The 27,620-nt window shown below is 46.5% G+C and overlaps 1 protein-coding gene across 3 annotated transcripts; it reads right to left on the bottom strand.

Moving 5' to 3' along the window:
• TTC23L (tetratricopeptide repeat domain 23 like) lies at window positions 1–25,952 on the bottom strand. 3 transcript variants are annotated; one of them, XM_073543909.1, is made up of 12 exons: window positions 25,872–25,952; window positions 13,303–13,381; window positions 12,003–12,171; window positions 11,689–11,812; window positions 10,021–10,177; window positions 9,475–9,600; window positions 6,310–6,487; window positions 5,633–5,741; window positions 3,324–3,451; window positions 2,672–2,809; window positions 1,761–1,843; window positions 1–664 (listed from the first exon to the last, which is right to left on the bottom strand). In XM_073543909.1, the coding sequence occupies exons 2-12, from the start codon at window positions 13,368–13,370 to the stop codon at window positions 643–645; spliced, it is 1,302 nt and encodes a 433-aa protein (XP_073400010.1). In that variant the 5' UTR covers window positions 13,371–13,381; window positions 25,872–25,952; the 3' UTR covers window positions 1–642. The 3 variants fall into 3 exon arrangements, with proteins under 3 accessions (XP_073400010.1, XP_073400009.1, XP_073400011.1); XM_073543908.1 differs by lacking the exon at window positions 25,872–25,952 and having other exon boundaries at window positions 13,303–13,436; XM_073543910.1 differs by lacking the exon at window positions 25,872–25,952 and having other exon boundaries at window positions 13,284–13,381.
• Window positions 25,953–27,620: the final 1,668 nt, after the last annotated feature.

Raw genomic sequence — 27,620 nt, 5'->3', positions numbered from 1 at the left:
TATGGTAAAGGTAAGCATTTTTAATAATATAATGATTTACATGTAACCTTATAATAAATAAATAAACAAATGTAGAAATCTGCATATGTGGCTCCAATGACCCTACAGTAATGTGGATTAGAAAAACACCCTCCCCTGTCATTCATATCTGTACGGGTAAAGAGTTTATCACTGCAGGACTAAACGGCCAACAATGGGATGGAAGAAGCCTCTTCAACACTTCTGTGTGTTCAACAGGTGTTGACTAAGGCAAGTAAATCTGTAACCGGTGCACTGGTTGGTGTTATTTCTGAAGTCAGGTTGACGTTGTTGTTTCCCATCACATGTGCATCCCGCCCCATAGAAATCAACGGTGTCTCAGTCCAATCCAGCCAATGGATGAACTAAGTCACACATAAACGTCACGTATGGCCGCCGCCTCTCCGGTGATTCATTGTCCTTGACTTTGTGGGGGGCACAGCTCTGTAATATTCGGGTGAGTTGATGGTCACCTACAAGCCAAGTATCTGGTGGTTACAGGGCAGTGCAGACCCCGGGAATGTCTCTTTGCAGGTCTTCATAGTGTAGAAATTGTGGCGGCGGAGACGCTTTTGCCTATCCGGTTGGGTGTAGCTCTTACTAAGACCCGCAGTGATGTCATCTCTATTCGCCATGCGCTCCCGACCTGCAAAGAGGCACATGAGACTCCATACGCTGACATTTATGGGGTCAAACAATCCAGAGCAAATTCTAAAGACAGATTGTGTAGTTCTAAATATACATTTCTACGTCAGATGGTACATGACGTATGTGGACCTGATGCTTTAGAGGCGAAATTTACACTGTTACACACAGAAGTATGGGGTGAGGCCTAAATCCATCTCCTCTTAGAAACAGAGCAGTGGGGGGAGGCTCCTGCTGCAGGCAGTTGTCTTACAGCTAGAAAAGGATAGCAGGGAGAGCAAGGGGACAAAATAATAGGGAGTAGAAGAAGACAAGATCTAAGGGAGAAGGTGATCTCTCCTGTTTCAGAGCAGTCACAGACCGCTCGTGCCGGCGATTCTCCTGCTTCCTGTTACATCACGTTGACAAAGCAGCTTCTTCTCTTCTGCTCTGTCGATATGGCGTCACGGCCAAGATCGTGCTGCTTGACAGTCGGCTCAGTCTAACACAGCTGTGTGCCAGCTGTCAATCAACATGACGTCGGCAGTGACGCCCCGGCTACAGAGCAGAGCGGAAGAGAATTAAGCTGCTCTGTCGACGTGATGTCACAGGAAGCAGGAGAATCGCCGGCAGGAGCGGTCTGTGACTGCTCTGAGCCAGGTGAGATCGCCGTGGGGCAGAACAAGCAGGTAGATAACAACTACCAGCCGATAAGTGTTTAGCCTCATAGGGAATAATAAAGGCTGGGATAACCCCTATAAGGGATTTTACATGCGCCCTAAATCATTAACCAATTTTCACCAAATTTCTGACATAAGTGTATGAAATGTCGGATTCTTTTTTTTTTTTGCAGCTTATAGCTGTATAAACATTTTGCAACTTTTGGTTGTTATATACAAGACCCAGACGACTTTTTGAAAAGTGCGTGGAGTTTATCCTGGAGGGGCACGTCCAACTAATGCATCAGAATGTATGCCACAAAGATGGCGTACCGTAAATTATGATGGAAATGTGCTCCAGCGCCAGACAGGAATCCATTTCTTGTTTTAGGAATTCTTAACAACAACAAGAATCCCATAAGGTGAATCTTGGCCATAGATCCTATATAGAGGACTTACTTCTGCAGGGCGGTCAGGAGGTTCTGGGTTTCTCTGCTCTTGCTGTGTTGGGAACCGTACACGGCCGTCTGGATCTCCAGACACTGTAGGGAAGGAACGAGAATCATCTACTGATACATTTACACCAATGATTCCAAATGGTCAGTGCTACATCTATGGTGACCCCTGCCCACCAGTGCCCATCTGAAGCAGCCCTAAGACCGGGATCTTATTACTTATTGCTAAAAAAAACAATATACACTAAAGTCCTACCCGCAGATCATCTCTGACTACTTTAGGGTGCGATTTACATAGACTGCAAAAGCAGGACTATTGTAAATTTATGCAGTCAGCTCCCTCTAGTGGTGACAGCAGGCAGTCACAGTCCTAAAGCCCGTTTATGCAGTCAGCTCCCTCTAGTGGTGACAGCAGGCAGTCACAATTCTAAATCCGATTTATGCAGTCAGCTCCCTCTAGTGGTGACAGCAGGCAGTCACAATTCTAAATCCGATTTATGCAGTCAGCTCCCTCTAGTGGTGACAGCAGGCAGTCACAATTCTAAATCCGATTTATGCAGTCAGCTCCCTCTAGTGGTGACAGCAGGCAGTCACAATTCTAAATCCGATTTATGCAGTCAGCTCCCTCTAGTGGTGACAGCAGGCAGTCACAATTCTAAATCCAATTTATGCAGTCAGCTCCCTCTAGTGGTGACAGCAGGCAGTCACAATTCTAAATCCGATTTATGCAGTCAGCTCCCTCTAGTGGTGACAGCAGGCAGTCACAATCCTACATCCGATTTATTCAGTCAGCTCCCTCTAGTGGTGACAGCAGGCAGTCACAATCCTACATCCGATTTATGCAGTCAGCTCCCTCTAGTGGTGACAGCAGGAAGTCATAATCCTAAATCCGCAGGTTACAAGAAGCATAATCACCTTTTTCAGCAGGCGGTAGGCCTTCTTTATGTTTCCATCAGCCAGGTGTACGCTGCCCATGATACTGAGCATCTCAGCCACAATCTCGCTGTACTCTGTCTCTGAGCCCACCGCTTCCTTCAACATCTTATACGCCTCCTAGAGGAGCAGAGATGAATTACAGCAGAAAAAATGAAAAGGGTAGCACAAAGCAAAGTACTAACTCAGGACAACTTACTCCTTAAAGGGATATTCCGATCTGAGAACATTATGTGAATAGAAATGGCAGAAAAGTCAGACTCTGGCAGTCCGGATGATGAATCTGATCCATCTCACTTTTCATGACCTCAGCCGAGTATTGGCAGCACCAGCGCAAACAGAATAAAGAACGTGGGGTGTCCTATATGGCTGCTTTCTTCCAGAAACAGCGCCACTCCTGTCTGCAGGTTGTGTCTGGTATTGCAGCTTAGTCACTCTTTTTTTTCAATGGATCTGTTCTGCAGTACCAGACACAACCTGTGCATTGGTGTGGCGCTGTTTATTAAATCTTGGATAACCCCCTTACAAACACAGCTGAACACGTTTATTTGTTTCCCCCGCTAAATACAGCAGGTGCAGGTCCCATCTCAAACATTTATTACAAATGCTGTGGCTATTCTCACATCCATCGTACCTGAGTTTTCCCGATTTGTATGAGCCATTTGCTGAATTCCACGCATGTGCTCAACGTCTGAGGGTCGTCGGGGCCTCGCACCGCCCGGTAAACACCCAGACTCTCTGTAAAATACTTATCAGCGTGTTCTAGAAACAATAAAAAAAAAAATCATTTTTCAAATTTTTTTTTTTACAAAAATTAACATTTCCACTGCAACCACCAGGAGGCGCTCACTTCGTAATGATTTTTTATTGCATTTAAAGGGATTCTGTCAGCAGGTTTTTGCTATGTAATGAGAGAGCGGTATAAAGTAGGGGCTGAGACTCTGACTCCAGCAATGTATCACTTTTTAGTGTGCGTGCCACATTGTTCAATAAAATCAGTGTTTTATCAGCAGGAGATTATCACTACAGGACTAGGTGTTTCGTGCCTCCTAGTCCAACCACGCCCCCACCACTGATTAGCAACCAATCAGCTATCAATCCGTGCTGTGGGCGTGGCTATACACAGATCAGCATTCTGAGATCTGCAGCAGAAAAAACTGTGATTGTATCTTAACTGCTGCACCCAGTAAAGTAAGTGACACATCGCTGGAATCACAGTATCAGCCCCTACATCATGTTGCTCTCGGATTATATAGCAAAATCCTGCTGACACATTCCCTTTAAGTCTGTAGTGATGACCTCTGAATCCTGACAGCCTGAGGTGCGTTCATTGTCAGGATTCTCCAGTATTGCCCGTGAGAGTCGGGTCACATGACTGCAAGTATGCCATTTAAATACATGTGGTCATGTGACCACCAGCTCTCTAGGGCGATATTGGAGAATCCTGACAGTGTGCACCACATGCTGTCAGGGGTCAGAAGTCTGCAGTCACAGATCCACAGCAGACTGTCATCCAAAGCCTGGACTGGACAACCCCTTTACTGGCAGCTGTATACGCCCATATGCAGTGAGCTCCCCCTAGTGGTGACAGCAGCCAGACGACATTTTCGTCATATAATCTTTGGCTTTGTGAAGGAAGGCCGTGAAATTGTTATTTTTCCATCAATAAAGCTGGGGCACGTTTTATTGATTCCAGTTTGAAATACATCCAGTATTTTAATTGCCTTTATTTATGGAAGTCGGGTGACAAAAAAAAACAATATTGGCATTTTATTTTTTTCTTTCTTTTTACGGCATTTACCGTTTGGTTATATTTTGAAAGACCGGACTTCTATGGATGCGGCGAAACCAAATATGTTTATATTTTTATATTTTTTTTGTATTTCTTTATTTTTGCTAAGGAAAGAAGGGGTTAATTTACATTTTTATATTTTATTCTTTTATTTATTTATTTTAGTTTTACTTTATTTTATTTAGTCCACTTAAAAAGATTTGAACCTACGATCACCTGATCACTTATACCATATTTACAATACCGCAGACCACAAATGACGGACTCCCATAAAGTTTAGCTTATGACACAGGAAAGCCAAAATGTCAGTAATGAGGGACTATAGCAGACTCCCAACTGCTAGATCAACCCATCGAATCACTTTTAGCCAACCCCCCTCAAAGTCACACAGTGATGTCACAGTACAGGGATAATGCACACAGTGATGTCACAGTACAGGGATAATACACACAGAGATGTCACAGTACAGGGATAATGCACACAGTGATGTCACAGTACAGGGATAATGCACACAGTGATGTCACAGTACAGGGATAATACACACAGAGATGTCACAGTACAGGGATAATGCACACAGTGATGTCCCAGTACAGGGATAATGCACACAGTGATGTCACAGTACAGGGATAATGCACACAGAGATGTCACAGTACAGAGATAATGCACACAGTGATGTCCCAGTACAGGGATAATGCACACAGTGATGTCACAGTACAGGGATAATGCACACAGTGATGTCACAGTACAGGAATAATGCACACAGTGATGTCACAGTACAGGGATAATGCACACAGTGGTGTCACAGTACAGGGATAATACACACAGAGATGTCACAGTACAGAGATAATACACACAGTGATGTCACAGTACAGGGATAATGCACACAGAGATGTCACAGTACAGGGATAATGCACACAGTGATGTCCCAGTACAGGGATAATGCACACAGTGATGTCACAGTACAGGGATAAAGCACACAGTGGTGTCACAGTACAGGGATAACGCACACAGTGATGTCACAGTACAGGGATAACACACACAGTGATGTCACAGTACAGGGATAACGCACACAGTGATGTCACAGTACAGGGATAATACACATAGTGATGTCACAGTACAGAGACAGAACCAATAAAATGTGCTTCACTTACCGTTATATTCACAATGTCCGGCGGCGGCGTAAGCCTTAGCTAACAGCAGCCCGGTCTGTGCAGCCTCTTCACTCAGTTTCTGATATATGGCCTGACATATAGAATGGGCCTATACAGACATCATGTGAGGAAGAGAGAAAAAAACATCTAAGAAACCGCAATGTGAAATCTTTGTCAGTGCCCACCATATACCACATGTCATAAATAGTCCAGGCCTCATGAGGACTTTCTCATTCCCCCTTGAAACTTTGAAAGAGGTGTAACGTTACTGTGCAAAGCTAACACAACCCTGCACACAGAGAATAATGGTGGAAGATAATAATTTAGTATCGCAGTATGAGAGTGCGAAAACCTACCCCTGCAATTGGGGGACAATGGTGGCCTCATGGCCTGTCTTTCTAGTTTAAAGACATTTTCCAGAGCCTTTATATTGAGGACTATTCTTAGGATAGGTCATCAATATTAGATCGGTGGGGTCCAACAAGTGACGCTTCCACTGAGCAGGTGTTACCAAATCCTGCGGCAGGACGGAAATACGCAATGCCATACAATATGTGGTGGCCGTTCTCAGGTACAGAGCGAAGAATGGCCATTACAAAGAGTAGGGAGCTGTGTGACCTCATCATTATCATAGCCCTGGACACCACCTTCACGGCTGTGATATGATGGCGACTGACCTGCAGCATGTAGTGGATGGCCGGCTCGTGCCTCCTCTTCATCTGCTCCGTCCGGGCCAGGTCTCGGTAGATACTTATCAGTTCCGCAGAGCTGTCTCCTTCAGATGAGATGACGATCTTCACAGCTTGTTCAAAGAAATTCATAGCTAAGCTGAGCTTGTCCTGCATCACACAGGCCCTGGAAAACCAAGGTAGACATATCTAGTCCTGCTCTCGGCTGAAGAGGCGTCTCGGTCTTTCCTTTATACTTCTCCTTATAGGAGTGGAACAGGCTGCCACGAGAGGTGCTGAGTTCTCCTTCAATGGAAGTCTTCGCACAGAGGCTGGACAACATCTGTCTGAGATGGTTTAGTGACTCCTGCATTGAGCAGGGGGTTGGACCAGATGACCCAGGAGGTCCCTTCCAACTCTACCATTCTATGATATTTTAGATACATTTTTGTCTTAGGTTTAACCCCATCAAAAATTCCATGTGCAGTTTCAGCCTATACGTGTAAAAATGTGAGCACCCCTGGTCAAAATTACTGTTATTGTGAACAGTTAAGCAAGTTGAAGATGAAATGATTTCTAAAGGGCCTAAAGTTACAGATGACACATTTCCTTTGTATTTTAGGCAAAAAAAAGAAAATATATATTTTCATTTTTACATTTTAAAAATTACGAAAAGAGAAATGGGACAATGCAAAAGTTTAGACACCCTTAGAGATGTGTGTGCTCAGATAACTTTGACCAAGTTTTCAGACCTTAATTGACCTGTTAGGGTTACAGCTTGCTCACCATCATGGTTAGGAAAGACCAGGTGATACAAATTTCCCACCTTTATAAAAATCCCAGCGTCCCCTAACCTTGTGACAAAAAGCAGCAGCCATGAGTTCTTCTAAGCAACGGCCTAGCACTCTGAAAATGGTGGCGGCCCACAAAGCATGATAAGGATATAAGAAGATAGCAAAGAGTACTCAAGTTTCCCTTTACTCAGTTCGAAATGTGATTATGAAATGGCAGTTACCAGGATCAGTGGAGGTCAAGATAAGGTCTGGAAGACCAAGCAAAATTTCAGTGAGAGCTGCTTGTAGAATTGCTAGAGAGGCAATTCAGAACCCTCGTTTGATTGCAAGAGACCTTCAGAAAGATTTAGCAGACTCTGGAGTTGTGGTACATTGCTCTACTGTTCAGAGACACCTGCACAAATATGGCCTTCATGGAAGAGTCATCAGAAGAAAACCTCTCCTGCGTCCTCACCATAAAATAAAGCGTCCGAAGTATGCAAAAGATCAGCTAAACAAGCCTGATGCATTTTGGAAACAAGTACTGTGGACCGAGGAGGTTAAAATAGAACTCTTTGGCCACAATAATCAAATGTACGTGTGGAGAAAAAAGGGCACAGAATTTCAGGAAAAGAACATAGATCAATCATGATTTGGGGTTGTGCTGTAGCCAATAGCACGGGGAACATTTCACGGGTAGAGGGAAGAATGGATTCAATGAAATTTCAACAAATTATTGATGCAAACATGACATCATCTGTAAAAAGCTGAAGGTGAAAAGAGGAAGAGGATGGCTTCTACAAATGGAGAATGATCCTAAACACACGTCAAAATCCACAATAGATGACCTCAAAAGGCGCAAGCTGAAGGTTTTACAGTGGCCCTCACAGCCCCCTGATCTGAACATCATTGAAAATCTGTGGCTATACCTCAAAATAGCAGAGGAGGCAAGACGACCCAGGAATCTCACAGAACAGGAGGAATTCTGCAGAATTTTGATATGGTCTATGTAGGTCAAACAAATCTTACTGCCGGTGATCACTATGCAGAGGAGGAGAGCAGAGCTGTGTGTCATTACATACACTTCTCAGTCTTCAGGGAATAAAGCACCGCAGGGCATACAATTACACGCAGCCAGGCACTCTCCACTAGGTCACACACATATTACAGTTGGCACCTACTGTGAGTTATCACACACACCTCCCTAACACAGGCATCAGAGAAAAATGCAGAAAAATGTATTTAATGACACACAACCCTCCTCTTCTCCCAAGGTCACAAAGCTCTTATTTCCATTATCTACTGCGCCAAGTGAGAGGAGAGCAGAGTTGAGTGTCATTACCAACAGTTCCCTGCATCTAACCCAGGCATCAGGGAATAATAGAGAGTGCTGTATTTAATGACACACAGCTCTGCTCTTCTTCCCGGATCACAAAGCTCTTACTGTGCAAAGAAGTAGGAGGAGAGCAGAGCTGTGTGCCATTAAATACAGCACTCTACATTATTCGCTGATGCCTGGGATAGATGCAGGGAAGTGTTGGTAATAAGACACAGCTCTGGTCTTCTCCCCCAATGCATAGTAGATGTGGGCAGTAAGGGCTTCGTGACCTGGAGAGGAGAGCAAGGCTGTGTGTGATTAAACACAGCACTCCATATTATTCCGATGCCAAGGATAGATGCAGGGAAGTGTTGGTAATGACACACACAGCTTTGCTCTTTTCCCCCTTCACACAGTTGATGCCAGCAGTAAGAGCTTTGTGGCCTGGGGAGGAGAGCAGTGCTGTGTGTCATTACCAACACTTCCCTGCATCTATCCCAGGCATCAGGGAATAATATAGAGTGCTGTATATAATGACACACAGCTCTGCTCTGTTCCCCCTTCACACAGTTGATGCCAGCAGCTTTGTGGCCTGGGGAAGAGAGCAGAGCTGTGTGCCATTACCAACACTTCCCTGCATCTATCCCAGGCATCAGGGAATAATATAGAGTGCTGTATCTAATCACACACAGCTCTGCTCTCTTCCCCCTTCACACAGTTGATGCCAGCAGCTTTGTGGTCTGGGGAAGAGAGCAGAGCTGTGTGTCATTACCAACACTTCCCTGCATCTATCCCAGGCATCAGGGAATAATATAGAGTGCTGTATCTAATGACACACAGCTCTGCTCTGCTTCTTATGTCACAAAGCTCTTACGGTGCAAAGAGAGAGCAGAGCTGTGTGCCATTAAATACAGCACTCTATATTTGCTGATGCCTGGGATAGGTGCAGGGAAGTGTTGGTAATGACACACAGCTCTTCTTTCCCTTCGCACAATAGAAATGATCCTCTTTAAAGGGGTGAAGGTAAACTAGGAGGAATACTATTAACCGGTTTCCTGCCGCTGCCGGTAAATTTCCGCTCACCTCCCCAGCGCCAGCGCTATGTCCTTGTCAGATACTTTGCCAAGAACAGACGTCTTCTCCTGAAGTTCTTCCAGTTCTTCCACAATTTTCTCCACTTTCTGCAAACTCAGATACGATTCTCTACCAGTGCGACCATTAAGGTTGACAACATGAAACCGACGGGCTGGTGTAGCAGAGCAGAATTTGTCACTTAACCCCTTCTTAGTGGGGGTCTCAGCTCACAGATATGTTATGATGATCTGATGACATAACATGACCTTCATGTCACTCGACAACCCCCCTCCCAAAAATATGGCGTCTTAGCTGTCGTCCCCCTTTTCGACGATAAAAATGAACATACCAGTGGATTTGAATCTGACATATACTGGGCCACATAACTCACAGTGTGATGCTGAAATACTCTGTGCTGCTGAGAGTGTTCACATTTATCAGCAATTAACACCTCCTGAAGAAGGCAGTGTCGTATTATATTCTGAGGAATGGACTAGAGATCATGTCGTGGGCCTGTGGAAAGGACTCGCTTCTTGGGGTCTCACTAAAGGATATTTATTTTGCATCAGGTGCGACACCCCCAGAGTGTAGTAAATGGTCACCAGGGTTCCCAGCACTTCTCTCTTCTCTTCTATGGATTTTGACATGTCCACTCCTCGCAGCAGGATGTTTTTGGCAGATTCGGCGTGTTGTCTGGCTTGGACTGGTAAACCTGCAAAAATCAGTCAAAAACTACATTATAGTCATCATTACTCCGTACAGTCTCCCCGTGGTCCTGCGCTCGGAGATACTAATTCTAATCAATGTCTCTTTAAGTATTTAGCCCTGATGGTCAAGAGGTTAATGGATATCATCCCTGGACATCTATGAGATTAAAGGGATTGTCACAATTAAACAACCCTTCTCGATATTCCATTAGAACACATTGATATAATAATAGGGGGTCCCCTCTTCAAGCCCCCTCTATAAACTAGAGTGGAGAGACAAGTAACCAGAGCCGATCATCATATTGCTTGCTTTTTAGAAATAATGATAAATGTCTTCCCTGTTGGTCTAGGTGTCTAGTTTCTCGGGTGATCTAGGTGTTTAGTACCTTTGGTGATCTACAGTAGGTGTTTAGTATCCCTGGTGGTCTAGGTGTCTAGTATTTCTGGTGGTCTAGATGTTTAGGTGGGCTAGATGTTTAGTACCCCTGGTGGTTTAGGTGTTTAGCATCCATTGTGGTCTAGGTGTTTAGCATCCATTGTGGTCTAGGTGTTTAGTATCCCTGGTGATCTAGATGTTTGGTATCCCTGGTGATCTAGATGTTTGGTATCCCTGGTGATCTAGATGTTTGGTATCCCTGGTGGTCTAGGTGTTTAGTATCTATGGTGGTCTAGGTGTTTAGTATCCATAGTGGTCTAGATGTTCAGTATCCATGATGGTCTAGGTGTTTAGTATCCCTAGATATCTAGGTGCTTAGCATCCATATGGGTGAAGGTTTTATAACATCCCTGGTGGTCTAGGTGTTTAGTATAGCCTAGGGCTTGGTGCTCTAAAGGTCAACTTTGCTTCTCACCTTATCATCTGATGGGATATCTCTAGGCTATGCCATCTATGATCGGTGGGGGAACCATCTTCTGGGACCCCCACTGATCCTGAGACTGGAGAGGACGCTGCTGTTCCCCTTCGCTGTTCTTGGCTGCACAGGGAACAACAGCGCATCTCCAGGTAATAGACCCAGCCGCAGTACTCTATGGAGTTGGGGGGCCATGAGTTTTACTCTGGGGTGCTGTGGCTCTACACCAGAGTGACTGCCCCCCCAAGTTCAGGAGGTCCCACAGATGCCATACCTGAGCAGGATACCAGCACCTAATGCAATGGGAATTATCCTTAAAGGGAGTTTTCGGAGATGGTAGCCCCCAGCGCAGCCCCATCGCTCCCTGCTGGTCTTTGACCTCGGAGGTGGCAGCCATAGACTGGTCGGGGGCACCGGAGCGGCAGTGCTGGGGCAGTGCCACCATACATATCGATGCCCTGGTGGTCGCTTACAGCCCCGTGTCGATACCGTTTACCTGCACTGATACACAGTAACAAACTGAGAAGAGAAAGGAGTGATGAATAGGGTATAGCTAATATTAATGTGCCGTGCATGTCCTGCTGGTCCCAGGTTGGTCACTAGGTGGTGGTATCAGTCTTTGGTCACTGTGACGCGGTGGGTGGGGAGCACGGCGGAGGACTCACCTCTCACGGTCAGGTAGCTGTGCGCCAGCTCAGCGAAGGCCGTGGCCAGCCTCCAGTGGCCGTCCCCGTGGACGATCCTACTTAGGGCCACGCAGCGGATTAACTCCTTGTGTGCCTTCAGCAACTATTGGAAAGAAGAGATGAAAAATGTGCAAAAAAATAAAGAACTCTGCTGACACTTCGGTGGAGGAGACTTTTTTTTTGTTCACGTCGAGAAGTTTTATCTTTTGCTTTGAATATGACCAGAGATGAAATCCTGCCGGCATCAGAGGGTCCGCAGCCCCCCGTGACTACGGACAGACGTCTGGGGTCACCTTGTTGTCGCTGGTGTACTGCTCCGCCATCATCTGAGCCCGGGACAGCTGGTCCACAGGAAGCGTCCGAGTCTTCATGTTGGGCGCCGGGGTCTCTGCTCCGCTACATGACCTCTCTGTACAGTCTGGGGGGCCGCCGCCGTCTTCCTGAAGGGCAGATTTAGGGGTTCTGTTCAGTAAACAAAAGAACACACAAGTCTGGAAGATAATTTTTAGGTCCAGGAGAGTTATTGTGGGGACATCAAGACTAGCACTGTTATGGGGCACTGGAGCTGGCAATGTTATGGGGCAAAAGGTAAGCACTGTTATAAGGGCAAAGGATATGCATTGTTATGGGGGCACTGGAGCAGGAACTGTAGTAGGGATACTGACACTAACACTGCTATGGGGGTGCTGACCTGGGCACTGTTATTGGGGCACTGAAGCAGGCACTGTGATTGGGCACTGGCATGGGTCTAGAAGAGCAGGAACTGTTAAGGGGCACCGAGGCCAGCACTGTTATGGGGGCAGTGGGGCAAGCACTGTTATTAGTGCATTGGAGGGAGCACTGCTATGGGGCAAATGATGGGCACTAATATGGGGGTACTGGTGTGGGAATTGTTATGGGTGCACTGGGTTGGGCACTGGAGGGCGCACTACTATGGGGCAAATGGTGGACATTCTTTTGGGGTACTGGAGCAAGCACTGTTATGAGGCATTGCTGTGGAAATTGTTATGGGGCACTTGTGTGGGTACTTTTATGGGGGGGGCGCTGTTATGAGGACATCGAGCCCAGCACTGTTATGGGAACATTGGTGTGGGCATTGTTATGGGGACTCCAAACCCAGCACTGTTATGGAGGCACTGGGCAGGCCCTATTATGGGGGTACTGAGCTCAGCACTGTTATGGGGGCACTGTGGCTGGCCCTTATATGGGTTCTCTGTGGCTCATCCTGTTATGGAGGCAATGATAAACACAATGTCCACAAATGTGTCACTAATCAATAGGATAAAGCATATCTGCGAAACGCGCGTCGGGGCATTGGTGGCATCGTGGACGGGCACTTTATCATTAATATGGGTAAGCTATAACACTCTACTGTCCTATGTTGGTTTTTATGGCTGGTATTTTGTGACAATATTTGATATGTGATGCATCATTTTAAAAATTAATAAAAATGATTTTTTCTCCATTCATATACCTTTGTTAGTGGTGGGTTTGGGTTTTTGTTATGGGGCAATGTTGCGGGCGCTCCTGATGCTGGGGACACTATGGACACAGTAATGGCGGCTGGATCTTACATTGTACAGTGTTACGTACAGGCACGGCGATCCCAGGTCCTCGTACACGGAGTCGGTGGGGATACGTATCGGGACAGACGACATCATCTCCAGGACAACTATAATAAAAATAACGTTGTGGGTCACTTCTCCATCATTGTGGTTGTCGGCCATTTAACTCCTTGGTTACCACGGTCAACAGCAAAAAGTTATTTGCCATGGTAACAGGGGGCCTAATAAAAGAGCCACAGGCCTGTCACTAAGGTGGCAGAGTACGGACTGTGGTACAGTGTCACATATCACAATCCAGGGAGTCATCGACGCCAGCAGGGGCATTACTGACATCATCAGGGGCAATACTGACATCAGGGGCATTACTGACATCATCAGGGGCATTACTGACATCATCAGAGGCATTACTGACATCATCAGGGGCATTACTGACATCATCAGGGGCATTACTGACATCAGGGGCATTACTGACAACATTCAGGGGCATTACTGACATCAGGGGCATTACTGACATCATCAGGGGCATTACTGACATCATTGGCATTACTGACATCATCAGAAGCATTACTGACATCAGGGGCAATACGGACATCATCAGGGGCATTACTGGCATCAGGGGCAATACTGACATCATCAGGGGCATTTCTGACATCATCAGAGGCATTACTGACATCAGGGGCATTACTGACATCATCAGGGGCATTACTGACATCAGGGGCATTACTGACATCATCAGAGGCATTACTGACATCAGGGGCATTACTGACATCATCAGGGGCATTACTGGCATCAGGGGCAATACTGACATCATCAGGGGCATTTCTGACATCATCAGGGGCATTTCTGACATCATCAGGGGCAATACTGACATCAGGGGCATTACTGACATCATCAGGGGCATTACTGACATCATCAGCGGCAATACTGACATCATCAGGGGCAATACTGACATAATCAGGGGCAATACTGACATCATCAGGGGCATTACTGACATCATCAGGGGCAATACTGACATCATCAGGGGCAATACTGACATCATCAGGGGCAATACTGACATCAGGGGCATTACTGACATCATCAGGAGCATTACTGACATCATCAGGAGCATTACTGACATCATCAGGGGCAATACTGACATAATCAGGGGCAATACTGACATCATCAGGGGCATTACTGACATCATCAGGGGCATTACTGACATCATCAGGGGCAATACTGACATCATCAGAGGCATTACTGACATAATCAGGGGCATTACTGACATCATTAGAGGCATTACTGACATCAGGGGCATAACTGACATCAGGGGCATTACTGACATCATCAGAGGCATTACTGACATCAGGGGCATAACTGACATCAGGGGCATTACTGACATCATCAGGGGCATTACTGACATCATCAGGGGCATTTCTGACATCATCAGGGGCAATACTGACATCATCAGGGGCAATACTGACATCATCAGAGGCATTACTGACATCATCAGGGGCAATACTGACATCATCAGGGGCAATACTGACATCATCAGAGGCATTACTGACATCAGGGGCATAACTGACATCAGGGGCATTACTGACATAATCAGGGGCATTACTGACATCAGGGGCATTACTGACATCAGGGGCAATACTGACATCAGGGGCATTTCTGACATCAGGGGCGTTACTGACATCATCAGGGGCATTACTGACATCATCAGGGGCATTACTGACATCAGGGGCATTACTGGCATCATCAGGGGCATTACTGGCATCAGGGGCATTACTGACATCAACAGGGGAATTACTGACATCAGGGGCATTACTGACATCATCGACATTACTGACATCATCAGAGGCATTACTGACATCAGGGGCAATACCGACATCAGGGGCATTACTGACATCATCAGAGGCATTACTGACATCAGGGGCATTACTGACATTATCAGGGGCATTAATGACATCAGGGGCATTACTGACATCATCAGGGGCATTACTGGCATCAGGGGCATTACTGATATCAACAGGGGCATTACTGACATCATCAGGGGCATTACTGACATCAGGGGCAATACTGACATCATCAGAGGCATTACTGACATCAGGGGCATTACTGGCATCAGGGGCAATACTGACATCATCAGAGGCATTACTGACATCAGGGGCATTACTGGCATCAGGGGCATTACTGACATCAGGGGCATTACTGACATCAGGGGCATTACTGACATCATCAGAGGCATTACTGACATCAGGGGCAATACTGACATCATCGACATTACTGACATCATCAGAGGCATTACTGACATCAGGGGCAATACTGACATCAGGGGCATTACTGACATCATCGACATTACTGACATCATCAGAGGCATTACTGACATCAGGGGCAATACTGACATCAGGGGCATTACTGACATCAGGGGCATTACTGACATCAGGGGCAATACTGACATCATCAGAGGCATTACTGACATAAGGGGCATTACTGACATCAGGGGCATTACTGACATTATCAGGGGCATTACTGGCATCAGGGGCATTACTGACATCATCAGGGGCATTACTGACATCAGGGGCATTACTGACATCAGGGGCAATACTGACATCAGGGGCATTACTGACATCAGGGGCATTACTGACATTATCAGGGGCATTACTGACATCAGGGGCAATACTGACATCATCAGAGGCATTACTGACATAAGGGGCATTACTGACATCAGGGGCATTACTGACATTATCAGGGGCATTACTGACATTATCAGGGGCATTACTGGCATCAGGGGCATTACTGACATCAGGGGCATTACTGACATCATCGGCATTACTGACATCATCAGAGGCATTACTGACATCAGGGGCATTACTGACATCAGGGGCATTACTGACATCATCGGCATTACTGACATCATCAGAGGAATTACTGACATCAGGGGCAATACTGACATCAGGGGGATAACTGACATCTGGGGCATTACTTACATCATCAGAGGCATTACTGACATCAGGGGCATTACTGACATCATCGACATTACTGACATCATCAGAGGCATTACTGACATCTGGGGCATTACTGACATCTGGGGCAATACTGACATCAGGGGCATTACTGACATCAGGGGCCATACTGACATCATCAGGGGCATTACTGACATCAGGGGTATTACTGACATCATCAGGGGCATTACTGACATCATTGGCATTACTGACATCATCAGAAGCATTACTGACATCAGGGGCAATACGGACATCAGGGGCATTACTGACATCATCAGAGGCATTACTGACATCAGGGGCATTACTGACATCAGGGGCAATACTGACATCAACAGGGGTATTACTGACATCAGGGGCATTACTGACATCAGGGGCATTACTGACATCATCAGAGGCATTACTGACATCAGGGGCATTACTGACATTATCAGGGGCATTAATGACATCAGGGGCATTACTGACATCATCAGGGGCATTACTGGCATCAGGGGCATTACTGATATCAACAGGGGCATTACTGACATCATCAGTGGCATTACTGACATCAGGGGCAATACTGACATCATCAGAGGCATTACTGACATCAGGGGCATTACTGGCATCAGGGGCATTACTGACATCAGGGGCAATACTGACATCATCAGAGGCATTACTGACATCAGGGGCATTACTGGCATCAGGGGCATTACTGACATCAGGGGCATTACTGACATCAGGGGCATTACTGACATCATCAGAGGCATTACTGACATCAGGGGCAATACTGACATCATCGACATTACTGACATCATCAGAGGCATTACTGACATCAGGGGCAATACTGACATCAGGGGCATTACTGACATCAGGGGCCATACTGACATCATCAGAGGCATTACTGACATAAGGGGCATTACTGACATCAGGGGCAATACTGACATCAAAGGCATTACTGACATCAGGGGCAATACTGACATCATCAGAGGCATTACTGACATAAGGGGCATTACTGACATCAGGGGCATTACTGACATTATCAGGGGCATTACTGGCATCAGGGGCATTACTGACATCATCAGGGGCATTACTGACATCAGGGGCAATACTGACATCAGGGGCATTACTGACATCATCGACATTACTGACATCATCAGAGGCATTACTGACATCAGGGGCAATACTGACATCAGGGGCATTACTGACATCAGGGGCCATACTGACATCATCAGAGGCATTACTGACATAAGGGGCATTACTGACATCAGGGGCAATACTGACATCAGAGGCATTACTGACATCAGGGGCAATACTGACATCATCAGAGGCATTACTGACATAAGGGGCATTACTGACATCAGGGGCATTACTGACATTATCAGGGGCATTACTGGCATCAGGGGCATTACTGACATCATCAGGGGCATTACTGACATCAGGGGCATTACTGACATCAGGGGCATTACTGACATCATCGGCATTACTGACATCATCAGAGGCATTACTGACATCAGGGGCAATACTGACATCAGGGGCATTACTGACATTATCAGGAGCATTACTGACATCAGGGGCAATACTGACATCATCAGGGGCATTACTGACATCAGGGGCATTACTGACATCAGGGGCATTACTGACATCATCGGCATTACTGACATCATCAGAGGCATTACTGACATCAGGGGCATTACTGACATCAGGGGCATTACTGACATCATCGGCATTACTGACATCATCAGAGGCATTACTGACATCAGGGGCATTACTGACATCATCGGCATTACTGACATCATCAGAGGAATTACTGACATCAGGGGCAATACTGACATCAGGGGCATTACTTACATCATCAGAGGCATTACTGACATCAGGGGCATTACTGACATCAGGGGCATTACTGACATCAGGGGCCATACTGACATTATCAGGGGCATTACTGACATCAGGGGCAATACTGACATCATCAGAGGCATTACTGACATAAGGGGCATTACTGACATCAGGGGCATTACTGACATCAGGGGCATTACTGACATCATCAGGGGCATTACTGACATCATCGGCATTACTGACATCATCAGAGGCATTACTGACATCAGGGGCATTACTGACATCATCGGCATTACTGACATCATCAGAGGAATTACTGACATCAGGGGCAATACTGACATCTGGGGCATTACTTACATCATCAGAGGCATTACTGACATCAGGGGCATTACTGACATCATCGACATTACTGACATCATCAGAGGCATTACTGACATCAGGGGCAATACTGACATCAGGGGCATTACTGACATCAGGGGCCATACTGACATCATCAGGGGAATTACTGACATCAGGGGCATTACTGACATCATCAGGGGCATTACTGACATCATTGGCATTACTGACATCATCAGAAGCATTACTGACATCAGGGGCAATACGGACATCAGGGGCATTACTGACATCATCAGAGGCATTACTGACATCAGGGGCATTACTGACATCAGGGGCAATACTGACATCAACAGGGGTATTACTGACATCAGGGGCATTACTGACATCATGGGCATTACTGACATCATCAGGGGCATTACTGACATCAGGGGCAATACGGACATCAGGGGCAATACGGACATCAGGGGCATTACTGACATCAGGGGTATTACTGACATCAGGGGCATTATTGACATCATCAGGGGCATTACTGACATCATCAGGGGCATTACTGATATCAGGGGCAATACTGACATCAGGGGCATTACTGACATCAGGGGCATTACTGTAATCATCAGGGGCATTACTGACATCAGGGGCATTACTGTAATCATCAGGGGCATTACTGACATCAGGGGCATTACTGACATCATCAGGGGCATTACTGACATCAGGGGCATTACTGACATCAGAGGCAATACTGACATCAGGGGCATTACTGACATCAGGGGCATTACTGACATCATCAGGGGCATTACTGACATCAGGGGCATTACTGACATCATCAGAGGCAATACTGACATCATCAGGGGCAATACTGACATCAGAGGCAATACTGACATCAGGGGCATTACTGACATCATCAGGGGCATTACTGACATCAGGGGCAATACGGACATCAGGGGCATTACTGACATCAGAGGCATTACTGACATCAGGGGCATTACTGACATCATCAGGGGCATTACTGACATCATCAGGGGCAATACTGACATCATCAGGGGCAATACTGACATCATCAGAGGCATTACTGACATCAGGGGCATTACTGACATCATCAGGGGCATTACTGACATCAGGGGCATTACTGGCATCAGGGGCAATACTGACATCATCAGAGGCATTACTGACATCAGGGGCATTACTGACATCATCAGGAGCATTACTGACATCATCAGGAGCATTACTGACATCATCAGGGGCAATACTGACATCATCAGGGGCAATACTGACATCAGGGGCATTACTGACATCATCAGGGGCATTACTGACATCATCAGCGGCAATACTGACATCATCAGGGGCAATACTGACATAATCAGGGGCAATACTGACATCATCAGGGGCATTACTGACATCATCAGGGGCAATACTGACATCATCAGGGGCAATACTGACATCATCAGGGGCAATACTGACATCATCAGAGGCATTACTGACATCAGGGGCATTACTGACATCATCAGGAGCATTACTGACATCATCAGGAGCATTACTGACATCATCAGGGGCAATACTGACATAATCAGGGGCAATACTGACATCATCAGGGGCATTACTGACATCATCAGGGGCATTACTGACATCATCAGGGGCAATACTGACATCATCAGAGGCATTACTGACATAATCAGGGGCATTACTGACATCATCAGAGGCATTACTGACATCAGGGGCATAACTGACATCAGGGGCATTACTGACATCATCAGAGGCATTACTGACATCAGGTGCATAACTGACATCAGGGGCATTACTGACATCATCAGGGGCATTACTGACATCATCAGGGGCATTTCTGACATCATCAGGGGCAATACTGACATCATCAGGGGCAATACTGACATCATCAGAGGCATTACTGACATCATCAGGGGCAATACTGACATCATCAGGGGCAATACTGACATCATCAGAGGCATTACTGACATCAGGGGCATAACTGACATCAGGGGCATTACTGACATAATCAGGGGCATTACTGACATAATCAGGGGCATTACTGACATCATCAGGGGCAATACTGACATCAGGGGCATTTCTGACATCAGGGGCATTACTGACATCATCAGGGGCATTACTGACATCATCAGGGGCATTACTGACATCAGGGGCAATACTGACATCAGGGGCATTACTGACATCATCAGAGGCATTACTGACATCAGGGGCATTTCTGACATCATCAGGGGCATTACTGACATCATCAGGGGCATTTCTGACATCATCAGGGGCATTACTGACATCATCAGGGGCAATACTGACATCATCAGAGGCATTACTGACATCATCAGGGGCAATACTGACATCAGGGGCATAACTGACATCAGGGGCATTACTGACATAATCAGGGGCATTACTGACATCAGGGGCATTACTGACATCATCAGGGGCATTACTGACATCAGGGGCATTTCTGACATCAGGGGCATTACTGACATCAGGGGCATTACTGACATCATCAGGGGCATTACTGACATCATCAGGGGCATTACTGACATCAGGGGCATTACTGGCATCATCAGGGGCATTACTGGCATCAGGGGCATTACTGACATCAACAGGGGCATTACTGACATCAACAGGGGAATTACTGACATCAGGGGCATTACTGACATCATCGACATTACTGACATCATCAGAGGCATTACTGACATCAGGGGCAATACTGACATCAGGGGCATTACTGACATCATCAGAGGCATTACTGACATCAGGGGCATTACTGACATTATCAGGGGCATTAATGACATCAGGGGCATTACTGACATCATCAGGGGCATTACTGGCATCAGGGGCATTACTGATATCAACAGGGGCATTACTGACATCATCAGGGGCATTACTGACATCAGGGGCAATACTGACATCATCAGAGGCATTACTGACATCAGGGGCATTACTGGCATCAGGGGCATTACTGACATCAGGGGCATTACTGACATCATCAGAGGCATTACTGACATCAGGGGCATTACTGACATCATCGACATTACTGACATCATCAGAGGCATTACTGACATCAGGGGCAATACTGACATCAGGGGCATTACTGACATCAGGGGCATTACTGACATCATCAGAGGCATTACTGACATCATCAGAGGCATTACTGACATCAGGGGCAATACTGACATCAGGGGCATTACTGACATTATCAGGGGCATTACTGACATTATCAGGGGCAATACTGACATCATCAGAGGCATTACTGACATAAGGGGCATTACTGACATCAGGGGCATTACTGACATTATCAGGGGCATTACTGGCATCAGGGGCATTACTGACATCAGGGGCAATACGGACATCAGGGGCATTACTGACATCAGGGGCATTACTGACATTATCAGGGGCATTACTGACATCAGGGGCAATACTGACATCATCAGAGGCATTACTGACATAAGGGGCATTACTGACATCAGGGGCATTACTGACATTATCAGGGGCATTACTGGCATCAGGGGCATTACTGACATCATCAGGGGCATTACTGACATCAGGGGCATTACTGACATCAGGGGCATAACTGACATCAGGGGCATTACTGACATCAGGGGCCATACTGACATCATCAGGGGCATTACTGACATCAGGGGCATTACTGACATCATCAGGGGCATTACTGACATCATTGGCATTACTGACATCATCAGAAGCATTACTGACATCAGGGGCAATACGGACATCAGGGGCATTACTGACATCATCAGAGGCATTACTGACATCAGGGGCATTACTGACATCAGGGGCAATACTGACATCAACAGGGGTATTACTGACATCAGGGGCAATACGGACATCAGGGGCAATACGGACATCAGGGGCATTACTGACATCAGGGGTATTACTGACATCAGGGGCATTACTGACATCAGGGGCATTACTGACATCATCAGGGGCAATACTGACATCAGGGGGATAACTGACATCTGGGGCATTACTTACATCATCAGAGGCATTACTGACATCAGGGGCATTACTGACATCATCAGGGGAATTACTGACATCATCGACATTACTGACATCATCAGAGGCATTACTGACATCAGGGGCAATACTGACATCAGGGGCATTACTGACATCAGGGGCAATACTGACATCAGGGGCATTACTGACATCAGGGGCCATACTGACATCATCAGGGGCATTACTGACATCAGGGGCATTACTGACATCATCAGGGGCATTACTGACATCATTGGCATTACTGACATCATCAGAAGCATTACTGACATCAGGGGCAATACGGACATCAGGGGCATTACTGACATCATCAGAGGCATTACTGACATCAGGGGCATTACTGACATCAGGGGCAATACTGACATCAACAGGGGTATTACTGACATCAGGGGCATTACTGACATCATCAGGGGCATTACTGACATCAGGGGCAATACGGACATCAGGGGCAATACGGACATCAGGGGCATTACTGACATCAGGGGTATTACTGACATCAGGGGCATTACTGACATCATCAGGGGCATTACTGACATCAGGGGCAATACTGACATCAGGGGCATTACTGACATCAGGGGCATTACTGTAATCATCAGGGGCATTACTGACATCAGGGGCATTACTGTAATCATCAGGGGCATTACTGACATCAGGGGCATTACTGACATCATCAGGGGCATTACTGACATCAGAGGCAATACTGACATCAGGGGCATTACTGACATCAGGGGCATTACTGACATCATCAGGGGCATTACTGACATCATCAGGGGCATTACTGACATCAGGGGCATTACTGACATCATCAGAGGCAATACTGACATCAGGGGCAATACTGACATCAGAGGCAATACTGACATCAGGGGCATTACTGACATCATCAGGGGCATTACTGACATCAGGGGCAATACGGACATCAGGGGCATTACTGACATCAGGGGCATTACTGACATCATCAGGGGCATCACTGACATCAGGGGCATTACTGACATCAGGGGCAATACTGACATCAGGGGCATTACTGACATCAGGGGCATTACTGACATCATCAGGGGCATTACTGACATCAGGGGCATTACTGACATCAGAGGCAATACTGACATCAGGGGCATTACTGACATCATCAGGGGCATTACTGACATCATCAGGGGCATTACTGACATCATCAGAGGCAATACTGACATCAGGGGCATTACTGACATCAGGGGCATTACTGACATCAGGGGCATTGCTGACATCATCAGGGGCATTACTGACATCAGGGGCATTACTGACATCATCAGGGGCAATACTGACATCAGGGGCATTACTGACATCATCAGGGGCATTACTGACATCAGGGGCATTACTGACATCATCAGAGGCAATACTGACATCAGGGGCAATACTGACATCAGGGGCATTACTGACATCATCAGGGGCATTACTGACATCAGGGGCATTACTGACATCATCAGGGGCAATACTGACATCAGGGGCATTACTGACATCATCAGGGGCATTACTGACATCAGGGGCATTACTGACATCATCAGAGGCAATACTGACATCAGAGGCAATACTGACATCAGGGGCATTACTGACATCATCAGGGGCATTACTGACATCAGGGGCAATACGGACATCAGGGGCATTACTGACATCAGGGGCATTACTGACATCATCAGGGGCATCACTGACATCAGGGGCAATACTGACATCAGGGGCATTACTGACATCAGGGGCATTACTGACATCATCAGGGGCATTACTGACATCAGGGGCATTACTGACATCAGAGGCAATACTGACATCAGGGGCATTACTGACATCATCAGGGGCATTACTGACATCATCAGGGGCATTACTGACATCAGGGGCATTGCTGACATCATCAGGGGCATTACTGACATCAGGGGCATTACTGACATCATCAGGGGCATTACTGACATCAGGGGCAATACTGACATCAGGGGCATTACTGACATCAGGGGCATTACTGACGACATCAGGGGCATTACTGACATCATCAGGGGCATTACTGACATCAGGGGCATTACTGACATCAGGGGCATTACTGACATCATCAGGGGCATTACTGACATCATCAGGGGCATTACTGACATCATCAGGGGCAATACTGACACCAGGGGCATTACTGACATCATCAGGGGCATTACTGACATCATCAGGGGCATTACTGACATCATCAGGGGCATTACTGACATCAGGGGCATTACTGACATCATCAGGGGCATTACTGACATCAGGGGCAATACTGACATCAGGGGCATTACTGACATCAGGGGCATTACTGACATCATCAGGGGCATTACTGACATCAGGGGCATTACTGACATCAGGGGCATTACTGACATCATCAGGGGCATTACTGACATCAGGGGCATTACTGACATCATCAGGGGCATTACTGACATCAGGGGCAATACTGACATCAGGGGCATTACTGACATCAGGGGCATTACTGACATCAGGGGCATTACTGACATCATCAGGGGCATTACTGACATCAGGGGCAATACTGACATCAGGGGCATTACTGACATCATCAGGGGCATTACTGACATCAGGGGCATTACTGACATCATCAGGGGCATTACTGACATCATCAGGGGCATTACTGACATCATCAGGGGCATTACTGACATCAGGGGCAATACTGACATCAGGGGCAATACTGACATCAGGGGCATTACTGACATCATCAGGGGCATTACTGACATCAGGGGCAATACTGACATCAGGGGCATTACTGACATCAGGGGCATTACTGACATCATCAGGGGCATTACTGACATCAGGGGCATTACTGACATCAGGGGCATTACTGACATCATCAGGGGCATTACTGACATCATCAGGGGCATTACTGACATCATCAGGGGCGTTACTGACATCATCAGGGGCATTACTGACATCAGGGGCAATACTGACATCAGGGGCATTACTGACATCAGGGGCATTACTGACATCAGGGGCATTACTGACATCATCAGATGATCACATGTTCTAATAATGCAGTATAAATGTTCAATAAGCTTTCGCACCATTTGCACCCAGTCGTCCATAATAAGTTGCGGAATAAAACTAACATTTTTTAGTGTAAAAAAAAATAAAATCTACAAAAAAAAAAAAAAATCTGTTTTTTTTTTTTTTTCACTTTCTCTCCCCAAAAAAATGAATTAAAGTCACAGAGTACACGACACGCCCCGCAACGTGACGGCCTTCCTAATATAACCCGACCTGTAAGAACATGGCCAGACGGAGAAACAGAAAGATGCGACTCAAAAAAAATAAAAAAAATGAGTTTTGTCCTTAAAGGGTTAACAAATCAGAATGAGAGCAAAAAGTCCACCAGATCCGTCTCCCTGCCCGTGTCTACTAATGCAAAAATGAGCGCCGTCTGTGAACCCCAAAGTTTCCTATTTGCCCCGGACTCCCCCATACAACCTGCGCCCACCTCACTGCTGCGCCTCGTCACTGTGTTTCGGCCTCCTGCTCTCTGCGCTTTGTTTACACTGTTTGTCTTGTTGCTATGGAGACTTAGAATAAGCATCTTGACAACAGGGGCGGGTGCGGGCACTTGTCTCTGGAGCACTGTGGGGCCTGATTCCAGTTCCTCCATTGTGAGTGTGGTCGCTGCCAGGAAGTCATTTAGAGAAAGAGGAATGAATGGCGGGGAGCAAACTGACAGGAGGGAGCGCAATGCTGATTTCAGGACTATAGGAACAATTTGCTGATGTCGTGTGACCCCACAGACGCACATTACATGGGATATCGGGTTTATAGACACCATTTAGTTCTGACCTGAACACATAAAGGAAGCCGCAAACATTAATTAAAAAAAAAAAAGATAAATTAAATAATAAATTTTATTTCTATAGCGTCGACATATTCCGCAGCACTTTACATTTCAGAGGGGGTTTGTACAGACAATAGACATTGCAGCATAACAATAATCACATAGATCATAACAGATACCAAGAGGAATGAGGGCCCTGCTCGCAAGCTTACAGTCTATGAGGAAAGAGGGAGACACGAAAGGTGGGTGGTAACAGTTGTCCTGATTGTATGGACCAGCCATAATGTTAAGTGTGTAACAGTACAGACACAGAGGGCTAATGGATGCATAAAGCATGTGGGAACATGATGCAGGAAATCTGGTTATGGTAAAACTTTTGGCTCTGCCACACAGGGATAGATTAGGTTAATGTGTTGAGGCGATAGGCCAGTCTGAATAAATACGTTTTCAGGACACGCTTAAAATTGTGGGGATTGGGGACTAATCGTATTGACCTGGGAAGTGCAGTCCAAAGAACTGGCGCAGCACGTGTAAAGTCTTGGAGACGGGAGTGGGAGGTTCTGATTATTGAGGATGCTAACCTCAGGTCATCAGCAGAACGGAGGGCGCGGGTAGGGTGGTATACTGAAACAAGGGAGGAGATGTAGGGTGGTGCTGAGCCATGGAGGGCTTTGTGGGTGAGGGCAATAAGTTTGTACTGGATTCTGAAGTGGATGGGTAGCCAGTGTAATGACTGGCACAAGGTAGAGGCATCGGTGTAACGATTGGCGAGAAATATGATCCTGGCAGCAGCATTCGAGACAGATTGGAGGGGGGAGAGTTTGGTAAGAGGGAGACCGATTAGAAGAGAGTTACAATAGTCGAGACGAGAATGAATAAGAGAAACAGTAAGAGTTTTTGCAGAGTCAAAAGTAATAAAAGGTCGAATTCTAGAAATGTTTTTGAGGTGCAGATGACAAGAGCGAGCCAGTGATCAAATGTGGGGGGCAAAGGAAAGCTCGGAATCAAGTATGACCCCAAGACAGCGGGCATGTTGCTGGGGAGTAATAGTGGAACCACACACAGAAATAGCAATGTCGGGTATAGGTACATTAGTAGAGGGAGGAAACACCAGGAGTTCAGTCTTTGACAGGTTCAGTTTCAGATATAGTGAGGACATGATATTAGACACAGCGTTTAGACAATCGCCGGTGTTTTCTAGAAAGGCTGGCGTGATGTCAGGAGAAGAAGCGTATAATTGGGTGTCATCAGCATAGAGATGGTACTAGAAACCAAATCTACTGATTGTTTGACCAATAGGGGCAGTGTACAAGGAGAAGAGGAGGGGGCCTAGAACTGATCCTTGAGGAACCCCAACAGTAAGGGGAAGGTGAGAGGAGGAGGAACCGGCAAAAGATACAGTAAAGG

The sequence above is a fragment of the Dendrobates tinctorius genome, unplaced genomic scaffold (genome assembly GCF_039654945.1).
Source record: "Dendrobates tinctorius isolate UK_male_01 unplaced genomic scaffold, ASM3965494v1 ptg000135l, whole genome shotgun sequence".
NCBI classification, from domain to species: domain Eukaryota; kingdom Metazoa; phylum Chordata; class Amphibia; order Anura; family Dendrobatidae; genus Dendrobates; species Dendrobates tinctorius.
Note: the sequence above shows the minus strand (reverse complement) of the source record. Positions and strands in the feature narration are given on the sequence as shown.